Source organism: Bufo gargarizans, chromosome 6, assembly GCF_014858855.1.
Source record: "Bufo gargarizans isolate SCDJY-AF-19 chromosome 6, ASM1485885v1, whole genome shotgun sequence".
Classification (NCBI taxonomy): domain Eukaryota; kingdom Metazoa; phylum Chordata; class Amphibia; order Anura; family Bufonidae; genus Bufo; species Bufo gargarizans.
This window is the reverse complement of record NC_058085.1, coordinates 36,345,847-36,363,251: the sequence shown is the minus strand read 5'-3', so window position 1 is coordinate 36,363,251 and position 17,405 is coordinate 36,345,847. Positions and strand designations below refer to the sequence as shown.

The following is a 17,405-nucleotide window of genomic DNA, read 5'->3' as shown; positions in this document are numbered from 1 at the left end:
CATCAGGGTGGTACAAGATCAGTAAAACTACAGAATCTATCTGCTACAATATTCTCCTGGACAGATAAGAAAGTAAAATCTGTCTCAGCCATTCACCTAAAAGGATAACAGAACTTGATAGCAGATTTCCTGAGCAGGACCACCATAGATCAGGAAGAATGGTCCTTAAACATTGAGACCTATAGAAACATCTATAGACCTATTCGCATCCAAACTAAACGCAAAAATCCTATTATTTTGCTCCCTGAGCCCAAGGGACAATCCTTGGGCAATAGATGCGTTTTCCCAAAACTGGAATTGGGACCTCGCTTATGCCTTTCCCCCATTCTAGCTAATACCCAGGGTTCTACAGAAAGCCATGCAAGAGTCAGCAAGGCTAATCTTAATAACCCCGTTTTGGCCCAAGAGAAGTTGGTTCTCCATACTAATGAAACTATCTCCACAGAGACCATTAATTCTCCAACTCAAGAAGGATACCTTGGTCCAGGGCCCGATCTCACATCCACATCCGGAGCTCTTCAAGCTAAAAGCACGGATCCTGACTCCGACATCCTAAGACACAAAGGCCTTTCTAAAAAGGTAATATCTACACTCAAGGCAAGTAGAAAAAAAGTAACTGCTTCAAAATATGGAGAAAATTATGTACCTGGACTGGAGAGGAGACACCTAACCATTCAGAGCCCAATATCCAGAAGATCCTAGACTTTCTTCAAAGGGGTCTAGAGCTGGGCCTCAGACCATCTACCCTGAAGTTTAAGATTTCAGCCCTAAGTGCCTTCTTTGACATTGAACTGGCCAGTCATAGATGGATCAGGAGATTTATTAGATCCGCATCTAGACTAAGACCTTCAATCAGACCCCGGATGCCTTCCTGGGAGTTGAATACTGTTCTCAAAGGACTTACAGGGGCTCCATTTGAACCATTGGAGGTTAGCGCTTTAAAAAATCTTTCACAGAAAACAGCTTTCCTGATAGCTATATCATCAGCCAAGAGGTTAAGCGAAATCCAGGCCCTTTCAATTCGTGAACCATACCTCACTATACAAAAAGACAGGATAAACCTCAGACTAGATCCAGGGTTTTTACCCAAAGTAATAACTGAAGAGAAATGTGACTCCATCTTGTCTTCTCTTACATGTACAGAATTGTTATAACATCTCACTAACACACTGTTTCACATCCCCCCGCTGTGAGTTAGGTTCACTTATCTGTCTTAGGACAGATTCTGGGAATAACCTAGAACTAGAATAAACGTTCTTGTTTTATTCAGGGTCATTCGGCACAACTACATTCATATATGTGACTGATTAAAACCTATTATTTCTACTCATTGCACGTATACATACCATAAAAGGATGTTCCGGTAGTATGTGTGTGAGCACCAATGTTTATCTTTATGATTGGTTTAAACGCTGTTGTTATGCAAACTTTTCTACTGCCTATATAAGGCCATGCTATGGCACAATAAAGTTCTCAGTGATACTTGTGTGTGTCTGTTATTGCCAATTGAGAAACATCTCTCCTGACGTCAGTGACATCAAACCAAGGTGGTCGTAGAGGTCCAGAAAGGTCCAAATCCTTTCAGTTTGCGGACTCCGTCTGGGATAGAGAAGGCCATCCTCGTGTCCGGTAAGAGATACACCCCTTTTGTCCACTGCCCGGTCCGAGGGCACTGGCCACATCTCTACCCGTGAGTTTTTATTATGTATCCGGGATACATTGTTAAGCCTTAAAAATAGACTCCGGGAGTTCGATTTCCATAGAGACCAAGAAATAGTATTACCTTCCTTCTGTACAAACCCTAAAAATCCTGGGGAGGAGCAATTCCACTCCCTGGATATCAGAAGAACTGTCCTCAAATACCTAGAGAACACCAGGGATCTACGCCAAGTGGATTATTTACTTTCCAATTCCGAGTGAAAAATAGGGGCAAAGCAGTATCAAAAGCAACCATCGCTAAGTGGATCAAACTTCTTCTTCATATGCAGAAAGAGCAGGGGCTTCTCTGGAACAGATATGCAGAGCAGCCACTTGCTCTAGTATGAATACTTTTGTAAGACACTATAGATTGGACTTATCCAGATCCTCGGATCTTTCATTTGGGCGTAAAGTTTTACAAGCCATAGCCCCCCCTTAATGTTAGTAATCTGGTGGTGAAATGGAAATCCGGAATTAGACTTACCGGTAATTCAATTTCCATGAATCCACCATGATGGCACAATAACCCCCCCAGATGTCAGGGGTCAACCTCTCATGTGTGCCGTCATGGTGGATTCATGGAAACTGAATTATCGGTAAGTCTTATTCCGTTTTTTCTTCATATAACACTGCCGCCTCCGCAGCAGATAGTCCATGTACAAAACACGTGTTGAATAAAGTATCACAAAATGGCGGTATGCATAAGATGGTGGTTCAATCTTGTCATTCAACATACAATGGTAGATATATTTCTCTCTTGTACTCTCACTTTGTTATTTAAGCACTTTATGATCTCTCTGAGAGGTATATCTGAGGTCTAATAGCTCACTTGCTGAATTTGGTCTCAATTTGCAGTATGCAGTTAGCAGTAACTATTTGCAGATTGGTTGAGTATGATCTGGTATGGTTGTATGTAATTATGATTGCAACATGGAATTTGAATTGTGAACTTTGTAGTTTGCAATTGTATCGTATTTGGAATTTGTTCTCAATTGGTGGAACTGTAAGTAAACACACATATAACTGGTTCAGTATGCAGTTATAGTCACTATATTAACAGTAGAAACATTATAGAACTGTTTTAAATACCTATTTTGGCCTCTCTGCTTCCATAAAACACAGCTCTTAGTTGAGTGGATGTCTGTTTAGCTTCTCTCTTCTGGTGTAATAATTCTAGCAGCTCCTGTTAGGGGGATTTCCCACACAGACTGTGTGTGAGGCTGGCTGTGATTGGTCAAAACTCCTGCTGCGTGTTATGCTGGCTGTGATCAAGATTCCTGCCCAGCAACAACAGTTTAACTCTATGCTTTCTATTGTTTCTGCCGTGTCATTAATCTTACCTCACATCCATATAATGAATCTTAAAGGCATTGTGAGGAATATGGATTAATATTTACTGTCAGCCATGTCCTCACCCCCCCATTTGCTGACAGATAGCAGAGGTAGTGAACTCCACAAGAGGGCCCTGCTTTAAAGCCCCAGCCCTGATTGTCATTTGATTCCCCTCTTGGCATGTTCATCAGTGTACATGCAAAATAAGTTTCCACCCCCCAGTCATCTGAGAGTCAGCTGGCAAGGAAGAAAGTCCCAGGGGTCCAGGCTTCAAGGAGGCCCCAGGTGGAGAAAGTCACACCTCAGTCTGGAGGCAAGCTAAATCCTGCAGGAAAACCCCCCAGCAGGAGGTATCAGTCCTTGCCAGGATCAAGGATACCTTCCAGACATGTTGGCACCTACATTTTATAAGGAATTATGAATCGCCCGGCCATTGCAGGCGCAAACTGGATACATATTTGTGTCCCTGACCGCGATGTACGTGCCCGTGGGCTTTATTTAATGGGGGCATGCCAGGGAAAGGAGATATCCATATCTCCCCAAAGAAACCACATAATGGAACCAGGTTTGGACTCTACTTGTAGCCGGAACCCAGGCAGGTCCGTTGGTCCCAGAACCATCTCCCTGTGACCCTCCGGTCTGGAGCTCTGAACCCTAATGGGTTTTGTGGGTCATTTGCTGCCAGCCCAGAAGAGGGGGAGTGGACCCCTCCCTGAGGCCGGGAGCGGAGGGGCCGGCTACAGGCTAAAAGGCTTGTGCAAGCAAGAGGGTGTGTCTTTCTCTGAAAGGGGGTCACATCGTGCAAATGTGTTTGGAGAGACCTGGAAACCGCTGACATCACCGCCCCCACATGACTGAAGCCAAGGGCTATTCCACCCTTATGGCCCAAAGGAACTTTCATCTACCCGGTAACTGACTTTTACACTGCTTAACCCTGTTGTACCCAAATAATCTGTATCTGTAACCTCAGACCACTTTATATATTCTCTGTGTATATTGTGTTAAATCTAGTGTCCCCTTACGGCGAATAAATATATATTGGTTTCACACCCTATATAATCCATTTAGCGGACCGGGCTTATATCAAACGAGAAGCTGGTGGCAGATTTCCTGGTCTGAGACAGCGCTGTTTTCACTGCGGCAGTGAAAAGGCTCTCTCAGCTTGTTGCCTCTCTGTGCCCACGTGGACAGGAGGTGTGTGTGTGTAAACTGTACCAACCTGACCTTACCTGCTCCTCTGGAGGGCGTAACGTCATGTTTTTGGTAACCCGTGACTATACCGCGTCTCGTGAGCGCGGATCAGGTGACGTCGAGCAGGAACGAGGTGTGGTATTCGTCACAGGCATATTATCTTTTCTGCTTCTGTAAACACAATATATAACAGTTATGACATCCAAACATGAAGCCACTGTAAAGAACTCTGCTTTTGTCTTTAACACACAAACATAGGAACTGTATTAAGGTTATTGGCAGGTTTAGCTATATAAACATATAAGCCATATTAGCAACCTAGGACAGGTCTTAGCTGACCAGCTACATCTGATCCCGCTGAGGCCAGTGATTGGCTGCAGGCAGTGTCAAACTGTACGCTTTCAATCAATGGAGCACAGCGGAGCATTGCAGGCCTGGAGGAGGAGCAGGGTACCAGCGCCGGGAAGCAGGTAATTATGCTTCCCTTTACAGGTCCGACTAAGTTGTGGGTTTGCCTGAACCCCCCCATTCTTGAACAGCCCTTTTAACTCTGCACAATATCTTATCATCTAAAGTGACATCGGCCCAAAAACAAGATCTTTATCAAAAACTGTAATTACATGTTTTGAGGAAATTATGAACTAGTGATGGATCCCCCCATTACAGCGTCACTTACTTGGTTTTGTGCACTAGTCAGGACCCGAGAGCACGTGCATTATATTTACTCTAGAGCTCACATTCCTCTGCAGCTTCTCAACAGTGATTTTGAAAACTACTGAAGGAAACAAAGTAAGTGATGCTGTACGGCCTCTAGTGGACATATAGGTGTGGTATCTGCATTTTAATTGCTGCCCATACATAATATGACCTCGCAAACGGGATCTACATGCAGCTCACTGTTAACTACCATGCAGCACTTATACATTTAATTAGCAAAATTTAAGATATACAAGACTTTATTTCTGATTAAAACATTTCCCACAATCTGTACATACAAATGGTTTCTCCTCTGTTTGACCTCTTTCATGAGTATCAAAATTTGACTTTTTGTTTCCCAAATTCTAAAAATTAAAATGACTTCCCTGTATGAATTCGTTGATGTTTTACAAGAGCTGATTTATCTGTAAAACATTTTCTACATTCTGAACAGGAATATGGCTTCTCCCCTGTGTGAATTCTGTGATGTATAACAAGTTGTGATTTCTGCTTAAAACATTTCCCACATTCTGAACATGAAAATGGCGACTCCTCTGTGTGAATTCTCTGATGTCTAATAAGATCTGATTTATTTCTAAAACTTTTCCCACATTCTAAACATAAAAATGGCTTCTCTCCAGTGTGAATTCTCTTATGTGTATTAAGATTTGATTTATTTATAAAACGTTTCCCACATTCTGAACATGAAAATGGCTTCTCCCCTGTGTGATTTCTCTGATGTATAACAAGATTTGATTTACTTATAAAACATTTTCCACATTCTGAACAAGAAAATGGCTTCTCCCCTGTGTGAATTCTCTGGTGTCTAACAAGGGCCGATTTAACACTATAATATTTGTCACATTGTAAACATGAAAAAGTCTTCTTCCCTGTGCGAGTTCTTTGACGTTGAACACTCCTTTTGTGACTTTTATTTTGCTTAACAGTCTGTAACGAATCAGAAGATTGGAACTGATCCAAAAGATCAGATGTTGGCTCCTCACTGTGAAAGGCTGGGGGTAAATCTGGGGTAATTACATGATCTTCATATGTATCTTGCCAGATACCATGATCATCTGCCTTAAAATCCAAAGATATCAGATGTTCCTCTAAGCTCCCGGTATAGTGATCTGCCAAGAATAAATCAGATTTTTATCATTTTATAAATAATATAAATTAATGTTTTATAACATTTCTGTATAAAAAAAAATTCCCATACAAATTACATTGAATGAATCAACACTCAATTATCAACTGACTATGACAGTGGTGGGAAAACAGATCACAATCTAACAGTAGACCAGTAGATCATAATGTTAGGTCACCAGACTGTTCTCATGTACTTTCCTCTCTTGTGTTGAAGCCAGCATCTTTACAGGTTAACGTTTCCATGTGCCTACCACGACTGTTAGGCCTTATTCACACAGTCAGTGTTCGGTCAGTGATTTCCATCAGTGATTTTAAGCCAAAACCAGGTGCGGCTCTAAACACAGAACAGGCGCAGATCCTTCCCTGATACCTTATGTTTGTGGAGGCTCCAATCCTGGTTGTGGCTCACAATGACTAGTGGAAATCACTGACCAAACACTGACGTGTGAATGAGGCTTTACCTAGTAAAAGGCTCAGTGGAGAATCATGAAGGGACCTGTGAGTCAGTACTATTAGTTGGTGTCCCTCTCACACTCTGAGGGGTACAAACATTTCAGCGCAAGTGGGGAGCAGTAAGGTTATGTTCAAAGAAATCACAGCTTTGGAATAAGTGTAACAATGGATTATTAGTACTAGATTTTTTATTTACATGTTTATTTTTTCAGTAGAAATACTTTATACTGTACAATATTCTTGCAGCTTTAATTGAAAAAAACGAAACTTTGAATGGTATAAAACACGTCACACCTGGACTCTGGAGCTGTGGAAATGTGTTCTGTGGAGTGATAAATCACACTTCTCTAATTAGCAGTCAGATGAACAAGTCTGGGTCTGGTGAGTGACAGGAGAACGTTACCTGCCTGACTGCACTGTGCCAACTTTAAAGCTTTGATGTTTTTTTTTTTGTTTAGATAAATACCTTTCCTTGCAGGGTAACCCCGCTGATGCTGCCATCCTGCCTGTTTTTTTTTTCTTCAAATATCGCTTCTACGCCCCGCTGTGCCCCCCTGCAGTTTTCCCTCTCAGTATGTTAATATTGAGCATTGGTACAGGCAGGAGGACACGCCAGGGTTTCTCAACGACCGTTGCCTTCTCCCTGGCTGTGCTGCAATCCAATCACAGCGGAGAGCGTCATCGCCAGGGACAAGGTGAGCTTTTTTTTTCTCCCTGGCTGTGATGCATTGAGAAACCCTGGCGTCTCCTGCTCCCTGTACCGATGCTCAGTATTAACATACTAAGCGGGAAAACTGCAGGGGGGACAGCAATATTTGGAAGAAAAAAAACTGGTGGCAGCATCAGTGTAAAGGTATTTATCTAAACTAAAAAACATGAAAGGTCCTCTTTAATGCTTCAACAGACCAAGAAATTTTGGACAGTTGTATGTTTCCACTTTATGATAACAGTTTGGGAAAGATCCTTTTCTTTTCCAGAATGATAATGTTCCCCTTGTGCACAAAGTAAGCTCCATGAAGGCATGGTTGGGGGGAGTTTGGTGTGGAACAAGTTGACTGACCTCAATCCCATCCAACACCTTTGGGTTCAACTAGATTGGAGATCGTAAACCAAGCCCTCTAATCCAACATCGTTGTCTGACCTCGTGATTGCTCTTCTGGAAAAATGGGCAAAAATTCTCACAGACACACTGAAAATGTTGTAGAAACCCTTTCCAGAAGAGTGGGAGCTGATTTAGCTGCAAACAGGGAAACAACTGGTATCCAAATTTCCTTAATGAACTGAAGTCCCCAAAAATTTTGAACCTTCTGATCTTTTCATTGTATTTGAGTTTAAAAAAATGTGAGAAAAAAAACAAACAATTAATTATCTGCCCTAAACGATGGACCCCAACTGGGTGACAGTCTCTAACTTAACTAAGAGTAGGGGTCTAAACCAAAAAGAGGTAAAAAGACATACTAACCAAGACAGAACTAGAAAGTAAATGATAGAACCGAAACAGGATATAAAGAGCCAAATAACAGGCAGGGTGAATACCAGGATTTAATCAGTATTGACCCTGCCTGTTATTATAATCGATAGTCAGAGTCAAAATTTACAAACGGTAGTGTGGAAACAAGGACCGATCACAGGCAACTGTGAAAGAGGGAGAACAGCAAGAACATAATGCTGGCACCGAGCCTGTTTGGCCCGATATCCCTGCTTCCTGATAGGCTAATTGGCCCCAGCATCATCAGAGCTGGTTTCCACAGTAACTGAACTGTGGCGCCACCATAGCGAGGCCAGGATCGCCTGGGATTGCAGGCAGTTAAGTACATGACAGTATGAACCCCTGGAAGCTCAGTAACCAGTTTTGAATAAACAATCCAGTTCTCCACATTGCACAAAGAGCGGTTAAAGAAATGAAAGAATGATCTCAGTGCTGACTTTTACAACAGGTGTTTAATCAGCTGTTCTTTCAGAAACCAGTTGGTGAATTGAAAGCTCTTCTGGTGGTCTCTAAAAAACACTTGGTTCATTTCTCTTTATCAAGCAGTGTCTTCATCCGGTCCATTCTTTAAAAAAAAAAAAAAAAACTTTGCTGGAAGCAAGATGGTCCTGGAAGATTATTGGGGATGAGTGTTTGTATAAATGCCCATTCCCAATAATTGCCTGTGTAAAATGTTGTTCAGCTGCTACCCAAAATCATTGTTCCTGTGCAGCAGATCTAAACAGCTCTTTACTGCTCAGGACAACGATTTACTATGGGCACGAGTGATAGCTGCATCGATTGCTTGTTCTCTTAGGCCTCTTTCACACGGGCGTTGCGGGAAAAGGTGCGGGTGCGTTGCGGGAACATGCGCGATTTTCCTGCGCGAGTGCAAAACATTGTAATGCGTTTTGCACTCGCGTGAGAAAAATCAGCATGTTTGGTTCCCAAACCCGAACTTCTTCACAGAAGTTCGGGCTTGGGATCGGTGTTCTGTAGATTGTATTATTTCCCCTTATAACATGGTTATAAGGGAAATTAATAGCATTCTGAATACAGAATGCATAGTAAAATAGCGCTGGAGGGGTTGAAAAAAAAATAAAAACTTTAACTCACCTTAATCCACTTGATCGCGCAGCCGGCATCTCCTTCTGTCTTCTTTCTTTGCTGTGTGGAGGAACAGGACCTGTGGTGACGTCACTCCGGTCATCACATGATCCATCACCATGGTAAAAGATCATGTGATGGATCATGTAATGACCGGAGTGACATCACCACAGGTCCTGTTCCTGCACACAGCAAAGAAAGTAGACAGAAGAGATGCCGACTGCGCGATCAAGTGGATTAAGGTGAGTTAAATTATTTATTTATTTTTTTAACCCCTCCAGCGCTATTGTACTATGCATTCTGTATTCAGAATGCTATTTTCCCCTATAACCATGTTATAAAGGGAAAAAAATAATGATCGGGTCTTCATCCCGATCGTCTCCTAGCAACCATGCGTGAAAATCGCACCGCGTCCGCACTTGCTTGCGGATGCTTGCGATTTTCACACAACCTCATTCATTTCTATGGGGCCTTCGTTACGTGAAAAACGCACAAAATAGAGCATGCTGCGATTTTCACGCAAAGCATAAGTGATGCGTAAAAAAATCACTGCTCATGTGAACAGCCCCATAGAAATGAATGGGTCGGGATTCAGTGCGGGTGCAATGCGTTGAATTCACATCCGCGCTGAATACTCGCCCGTGTGAAAGGGGCCTCAGAGCTGAGGTGAATTCTGCATTTAAATGCATCCATCTCAGCTGAAGGCAGTTATCAGGAGCACCAGCTTCATTCCTGATAATCTGCCAGATCACTGGTCTATGTAAAGGGACCTAGTCCTAGTTCACACTTCAGTTATTTGGTCAGTGATTTCCATCAGTGATTGTGAGCCAAAACCAGAAGTGGAGCCTCCACAGACATAATGGTGGTGTCATGGAAAGATTTGCACAATTACTGATGTAAATCACTGAAGTGTGAACTAGGCCTTAGAGATGGTGTTGAGGGTTGAGCCCATAATTGCAACTAACTTCAATTGAGACCAACAAGATAATAAGGAGATAAGAATAAAAGTACAAAAGGGAATTTATTTCAAAAGTACATGATGTACCTGTTTCATCTTTTTTTGAATCGATTCTACAAGTTTTCTGCACATCTTTCACCAATTTTATCACATTTAGGCAACAAGGTTTGTTGCACAATTCATGTTTTCCATCCGTGACTTCATGATAACTGATTTTCTTTTGCGTTCGTCCTTCGAGCTTCCACTCCAGTAACACAGGCTCATGTTCTAACTCCTGGCAGGGTGCCCGGTCTTGATGGAACATGTCATCATCACTTGAAAACCCACTTTTGCAGCGTTGGTAGCAGTTTCATCTATGCCCTTGCACTTCTAAGTGCGTTCCATCAGGAAAAAAAATAAATCACTTTTTTCCTCTCACAGTTCAATCTTGATCATCCTCCATGCACAACAAGCACTTTGTCTTGATATGGCAGTTAAAAGTTGCTACTTGACAGGTTGTCTAACCACGTGGCCACATTCCAGTAGGGCTGCAGTAAACGATTACTTTAGAAATAGAGTATTCTATCGATTATTTTTACGATTAATCGAGTATTCTAAGAAGAAAAAATGTATAGACTGTTTTCCTTTATAAAAACTTATCAGACCCCCTGCCATCAGTCCCCAACACCCTTCGTTCCCCCTTGTGATCAGCTTCAAGTGCTTCAGTCAGTGCCATCAGGTCCACTATCCCCCAGAGCCAGCAGCTCTCCCCCTTGTGCCAGCAGCTTCCCCTCCTTGTGCCAGCAGCTTCCCCCCTTGTGCCAGCAGCTCTCCCCCCTTGTGCCATCATCTCACCCCCTTGTGCCAGCAGCTCCCTCCCACCTTCTGCCATTATCTCACCGCCTTGTGCCAGCAGCTCTCCCTCCTTGTGCCATCATCTCACCCCCTTGTGCCATCATCTCTCCCCCCTTGTGCCATCATCTCTCCCCCCTTGTGCCACCATCTCTCCCCCACTTGTGACAGCAGCATTCCCCCCTTGTGACAGCAGCATTCCCCCCACCCCTTGTGACAGCATTCCCCCCCTTGTGACAGCATTCCCCCCCTTGTGACAGCAGCTCTCCCCCCTTGTGACAGCAGCTCTCCCCCCTTGTGACAGCAGCTCTCCCCCCTGGTGACAGCAGCTCTCCCCCCTGGTGACAGCAGCTCTCCCCCCTGGTGACAGCAGCTCTCCCCCCTGGTGACAGCAGCTCTCCCCCCTGGTGACAGCAGCTCTCCCCCCTGGTGACAGCAGCTCCCCCCCCCTTGTGACAGCAGCTCCCCCCCCCTTGTGACAGCAGCTCTCCCCCCTTGTGACAGCAGCTCTCCCCCTTGTGAAATCATCTCCCCCCCTGCTCCTCCTGACACCTGGAGTCATTGGTTGCTACGACGCTGTGCACTCAGGGAGCCCGGCCTTAGTCACACTAACTTACCTTTCCAGCAGGGGCGCCGCCGACACTCCATTGTTCAGGGGAGCCGCCAACACTCTATTGTTCTGCGCTGCTCTGCGTCTGACGTCACACAGCGCGTCAGGTCACGGCGTGTGTACGTCAGGAGGTCCGTGCAGCGCGGGACCATGGACTTGCTGTGGAGTGTCTGGAGGCCCCCCGCTGGAAAGGTAAGTATTGCGGGCCAGCGGGAGACCGTGGAGCGGGAGAAATTGCAAGCGCTTTACTCCTGCTCAGATGTCACGTGACACAAATGAATCTTCGATGGAAAAAATTTGCATCAAGGATTTTTTTGTGTCGAATTACTCAATTTAATCGAGTAATCGTTTTAGCCCCACATTCCAGCACACAAAGCATGGACATTTACCCCAAGTGATGCCATTTCTCTTGATATTCCCAACTTGTTCCTTGAGGGTTGATGATCTCCAAATTAGAGCATCGTCTCATGTAGCTGTTTCCCTTAAATTCCCCGCAACGACTACTTTTGTGATTTCATAAATCGCCATTTCAGTATTTTCATTCAAAGTAATAATTTTGGAACGCTTCCAGGGAGCGTTATCCATCTCTACACCAGAAGGTATAAAGCTTGAAAAAACCAATGACCATCTCAGTGAGAATCAATGGCAATCACTTTCATGTCCCAATTAATGTGCACAGGACACGGAGTTAATATAGCCGCGGTTTTTGTAGAATCTGATGGATATTTCCAGCTTTCTTTGTAAATCATCTTATTATTAGTTATCCTCATTCTTCTTTTTCGTTGGCTGTAGCCGTGTGGAAAGATCAGTATCAGACGTACTGCCGATAATTGTCCTAAATATGTGGGGTTAGCCGACAATGTCTGTGTGATTAATGGATTATTAATAATAGTTGCACTTTATTTTTAATATACCCAGACAGTTATAAAAGTTTTTCATTGGAATTAGGTTTTCATGCAAGACAACAGTTACAGGAGAATTATTTTTTGGACCCTGGATGAAGTCTGTAGGTGGCGGCAGTACTTCACTGTTCCTCTGAACCCGAGGACACCATTGGATTTAGAATTTATGTCCAGGATTTCAGTAACACATGATGTATGGCAAATATAGAAAAGCTCAGCTATAAACTGCTCTGTACATACAATCATTCTATATGCTGTCATGTCACACCATGACTATCCTCAATGTGCTCCCTGAGGTGTCTACAAGGGAACTATTAGGCAGCCGCCATCAGATATATTAGGTCCCCAATAGTGAGATTGGTCAGAGCCTGGGAGAAATTGTGTTAAAGTCTTTAGCTGTCACTGACCACTGGGGAGTGTTTCCTGTGATTACCTCCTTACTCCAGGACATTGTGAGATCTTTACTGACAGACAGGCAGCTGCTAATGATCAGTGGTGGATCTTTATTCCCCTCGTTTACCCTGCCCCGGTGATGGCTCTGCCATAAGGCTCTTCCCGATTCCCAAAAATTCTGAAGTGTAAGTGAAGCCTCTAAGTACTGCTGGAGGAAGGTTCATAGAAGTTAGAAGAATAGGTGATAAACCCAAACTGGTTCTGATCAACACTGCAGGACCCCATGTAGTAGTAAGAATTATGTGCTAGTAAAGGGAACCTGTCAGAAAGTATTAGAAAAGAGAAGTGGCGCACTGGACTGGTGCTGACACAGGAGGTGCTCACAGTAAAAAGGATATCACCCTTCCTTTGAATAGAAAATCAATAATAAAAAGATACTGGGCACTCTCTAACTAATGGAACCTAATAGTTTAATAAAAATACACCATATACACTTCAATACATTAAGCATAAAAATACATACAATAACAATAAAAATAGATTCCTCCACCTATTGGTACCAATTAAAATCTAATATTTAAAATAGAATAAAATGGCTTCTGGGTGTTCGGGGTATAGATCAATCCTTAAAATATGTGTCCTTAGGGAGAAAGACTTTGTATATAATTCCGCAAGAACAAGTTATTGCAATCAAATATTGGTGCAGTGATTGTATTGAGCGGCGTCCCGCTTTTACTCACTGTTACACTACAGCATTAAGCTCCGCTGTTGTGGAAGTCCTTTGGATCAGGGATTTCTCCGGCAGTCCGCGGTTCCCCTGCTGTTTCTCTAGCGTCGCTCCGTAGGTGAAAGAGCCGGCGCTTAGATAATTTTCACAGCCTCCTTTTCTTGCGCTACACTCGTGGTGCTGGTGAGCGTGCTCAGATTTTGAAATCCGCTCCCAGAGAGTGCGCGTCAAGGCTGTTGTTGCGGCAGCAAAGGTTCCAATAGCAGCGGTATAGTAATCCAAGGCGTCCAATTGTAACGGGGGTCCTGGCACCAAACGCGTTTCGGGGTCTATTGTTACCCCTTCCTCAGTGGTAATGCCTCCCCCTTCTGAATCTCCTTATAAAGTCTTTACTGATTAGATGACGCTCATCAGCTGGGTGGGTTGGTTTCTTTTTTCAAAACCTGGTATGGCCCCGAAAAACACCTATTTATCAAGAGAATATTTATCTTCGCCGTCAGTCCTTTATTCACATATATACTCTTATATTGAACTTTATATTGATACTTGCTGGCTAGAAGATGTTTGATTGGCGTGGAACAGACTCCCAAGTCTGCGCAAGTTTGTTACACCCTGTTCGGCTTTGTATGGTATTTTCTTTTTACCGCAATCTCATCTGCGGTATTCATGCGGTTTTGGAAAGGATTGAGGTTATCCCCCCTAACCGTGTAATTGTAAATTTCCACATACCAAATAAATTCCATTTACATGTACATCAAAAGTATTATAAAATATTTATATAGGAATAAAAAACTTTTTTTTAATATATATCTAAAAATTCATAAAAGAATAAAACAGACAAGAAAAATGGTGTCTTTCTAGATACAATATTTTTATTAACCTTCATTACATCCTTGGGATGTCATTTTTTGCTTATTTTTGTTGTGAGTTTTCTCAAATATTCTCCAATTAAGTTCTTCTTTACATCTGTTAACTTGGTGTATTGTATAGTTTTTTATGGAGGTAGGGGCAAATTGTTATTTCTGATGTTAAACATATATGTGTTATTATTAACATAGTCAAATTTACATGTAAGAAGGATGGTATTGTGGATACACATCACGTATGCGCTCTGTGGATCCACAATACCATCCTTCTTACATGTAAATTTGACTATGTTAATAATAACACATATATGTTTAACATCAGAAATAACAATTTGCCCCTACCTCCATAAAAAACTATACAATACACCAAGTTAACAGATGTAAAGAAGAACTTAATTGGAGAATATTTGAGAAAACTCACAACAAAAATAAGCAAAAAATGACATCCCAAGGATGTAATGAAGGTTAATAAAAATATTGTATCTAGAAAGACACCATTTTTCTTGTCTGTTTTATTCTTTTATGAATTTTTAGATATATATTAAAAAAAAGTTTTTTATTCCTATATAAATATTTTATAATACTTTTGATGTACATGTAAATGGAATTTATTTGGTATGTGGAAATTTACAATTACACGGTTAGGGGGGATAACCTCAATCCTTTCCAAAACCGCATGAATACCGCAGATGAGATTGCGGTAAAAAGAAAATACCATACAAAGCCGAACAGGGTGTAACAAACTTGCGCAGACTTGGGAGTCTGTTCCACGCCAATCAAACATCTTCTAGCCAGCAAGTATCAATATAAAGTTCAATATAAGAGTATATATGTGAATAAAGGACTGACGGCGAAGATAAATATTCTCTTGATAAATAGGTGTTTTTCGGGGCCATACCAGGTTTTGAAAAAAGAAACCAACCCACCCAGCTGATGAGCGTCATCTAATCAGTAAAGACTTTATAAGGAGATTCAGAAGGGGGAGGCATTACCACTGAGGAAGGGGTAACAATAGACCCCGAAACGCGTTTGGTGCCAGGACCCCCGTTACAATTGGACGCCTTGGATTACTATACCGCTGCTATTGGAACCTTTGCTGCCGCAACAACAGCCTTGACGCGCACTCTCTGGGAGCGGATTTCAAAATCTGAGCACGCTCACCAGCACCACGAGTGTAGCGCAAGAAAAGGAGGCTGTGAAAATTATCTAAGCGCCGGCTCTTTCACCTACGGAGCGACGCTAGAGAAACAGCAGGGGAACCGCGGACTGCCGGAGAAATCCCTGATCCAAAGGACTTCCACAACAGCGGAGCTTAATGCTGTAGTGTAACAGTGAGTAAAAGCGGGACGCCGCTCAATACAATCACTGCACCAATATTTGATTGCAATAACTTGTTCTTGCGGAATTATATACAAAGTCTTTCTCCCTAAGGACACATATTTTAAGGATTGATCTATACCCCGAACACCCAGAAGCCATTTTATTCTATTTTAAATATTAGATTTTAATTGGTACCAATAGGTGGAGGAATCTATTTTTATTGTTATTGTATGTATTTTTATGCTTAATGTATTGAAGTGTATATGGTGTATTTTTATTAAACTATTAGGTTCCATTAGTTAGAGAGTGCCCAGTATCTTTTTATTATTGTCAGAAAGTATGTGCTCCCCAAACTGCCATCAGTACCTGACAGTGGAAGGAGGAATCAGTATCCAGTGAATAAGTAGAATCTGTGAGTCTTCTCTTCTTTATTTAGTGGTTACTACTCACCTGAGCGGTTATCTGTAGGAATGTCCTCTATACTCTGCTCATCCCCCCTCACATCTGTCTCTGTAGCCTTAATACTGTTCAGATCTTCACCCGGATTCACAAGCTGTGAAAGAAATATTATAAAAGTTATCAGACGGATGGAAAAGTCGTGTGGAATGTTTTATATGACCAGAAAGATCAGTAATTAACATAATGACCAGTGATGAGATGACAGCAGTTTTTTGTTATAGTAACAGTCCATGCCTACAGCCGCTCCTCTCCTGCTGGTGGGCATGCCCGGTGTGCTGCTCACTTGCTCCATAGTTTCAATACTCCGGCAGTGTTCCTTCATGCTTCATGCCCATAATAGCTCTTTCTGCCCCTAGGTCATGTGCACTCACTCTCAGCCCCTTAAAGACCAAGCACGAGCACAACCTAATCTCTTCCAGCCATAGGAAAGTGCCTGAGCAATAGGTTCTAGTATGCTAGTTTTCTGCAAAGGTTTGCCATTAGCTTGTTTGCCTGTTCTGTGCACTGACTTCCAGATTTGACCCTTCACTGTCTCACCTGATGATTGGAGTAGACAGAAAGGTGCAGACGGTGGACAGCCTGAGACGTTCTGACACCTCTTGGCGTAAGCACAACCACAATGAGATTGAATAATTTTTCTTTATTTGTAACCTTGGTTTTAAAACTCCTTTGTCAAGTCTAAAAGGGCATAAAACTATGTACAGAACAATATACTGTCACGTGATGATTGTCTTATTTCCATTCTGAACCTGAGCTGCCTGCCCTGCACATAGTCTGCCTATCCTGACCTCGGCCTGTCCCCGACTACAGTTTTCTCTGGTACTCACATGGTTAAACACAGTCACTTTCACAGAAACTACTTCATGAAATAGTGGCTTGGTGGTTCCACTGCAGCAGAGTCCAGATTCCTGTCAGCTAGGGTTGTTTCAAAAGCAAAATTTAGATTCGGTTTCGATACCACAAAAAAGTATTGCGATACTCGATACCATGCGAAAAAATTGTGATTTATTCTTAATATTTTGGTGTGTTTTTTTTTTTTACTTTTTATTTAATAATTATTTCCACCCTTAGGGGCTACAACCTGGGATCTTTTAATCCCTTGTCTATTCACTCTCATAGAGCTCTATTAGGGTGAATAGGATCTTACACTGTCCCTGCTGCCCTGTGCATAGTACACACAGCAGCAGAGAGATTACCATGGCAGCCAGGGCTTCAGTAGCGCCCTGGCTGCTGGCTGCCATGGTA

General features: G+C 42.6%; 1 protein-coding gene across 1 annotated transcript in view; it reads right to left on the bottom strand.

Annotated features, from left to right (window-relative positions):
• Window positions 1–5,166: 5,166 nt before the first annotated feature.
• Window positions 5,167–17,405, bottom strand: part of LOC122941947 (gastrula zinc finger protein XlCGF26.1-like) — a 59,511-nt gene continuing 47,272 nt past the window's right edge. The window contains exons 5-6 of the mRNA XM_044299443.1: window positions 13,045–13,049; window positions 5,167–5,743 (exon numbers count right to left, since the gene is read on the bottom strand). Coding sequence (XP_044155378.1) covers window positions 5,290–5,743; window positions 13,045–13,049 — 459 coding nt within the window. The 3' untranslated portion in view covers window positions 5,167–5,289. The remainder of the gene's footprint in view (window positions 5,744–13,044; window positions 13,050–17,405) is intronic.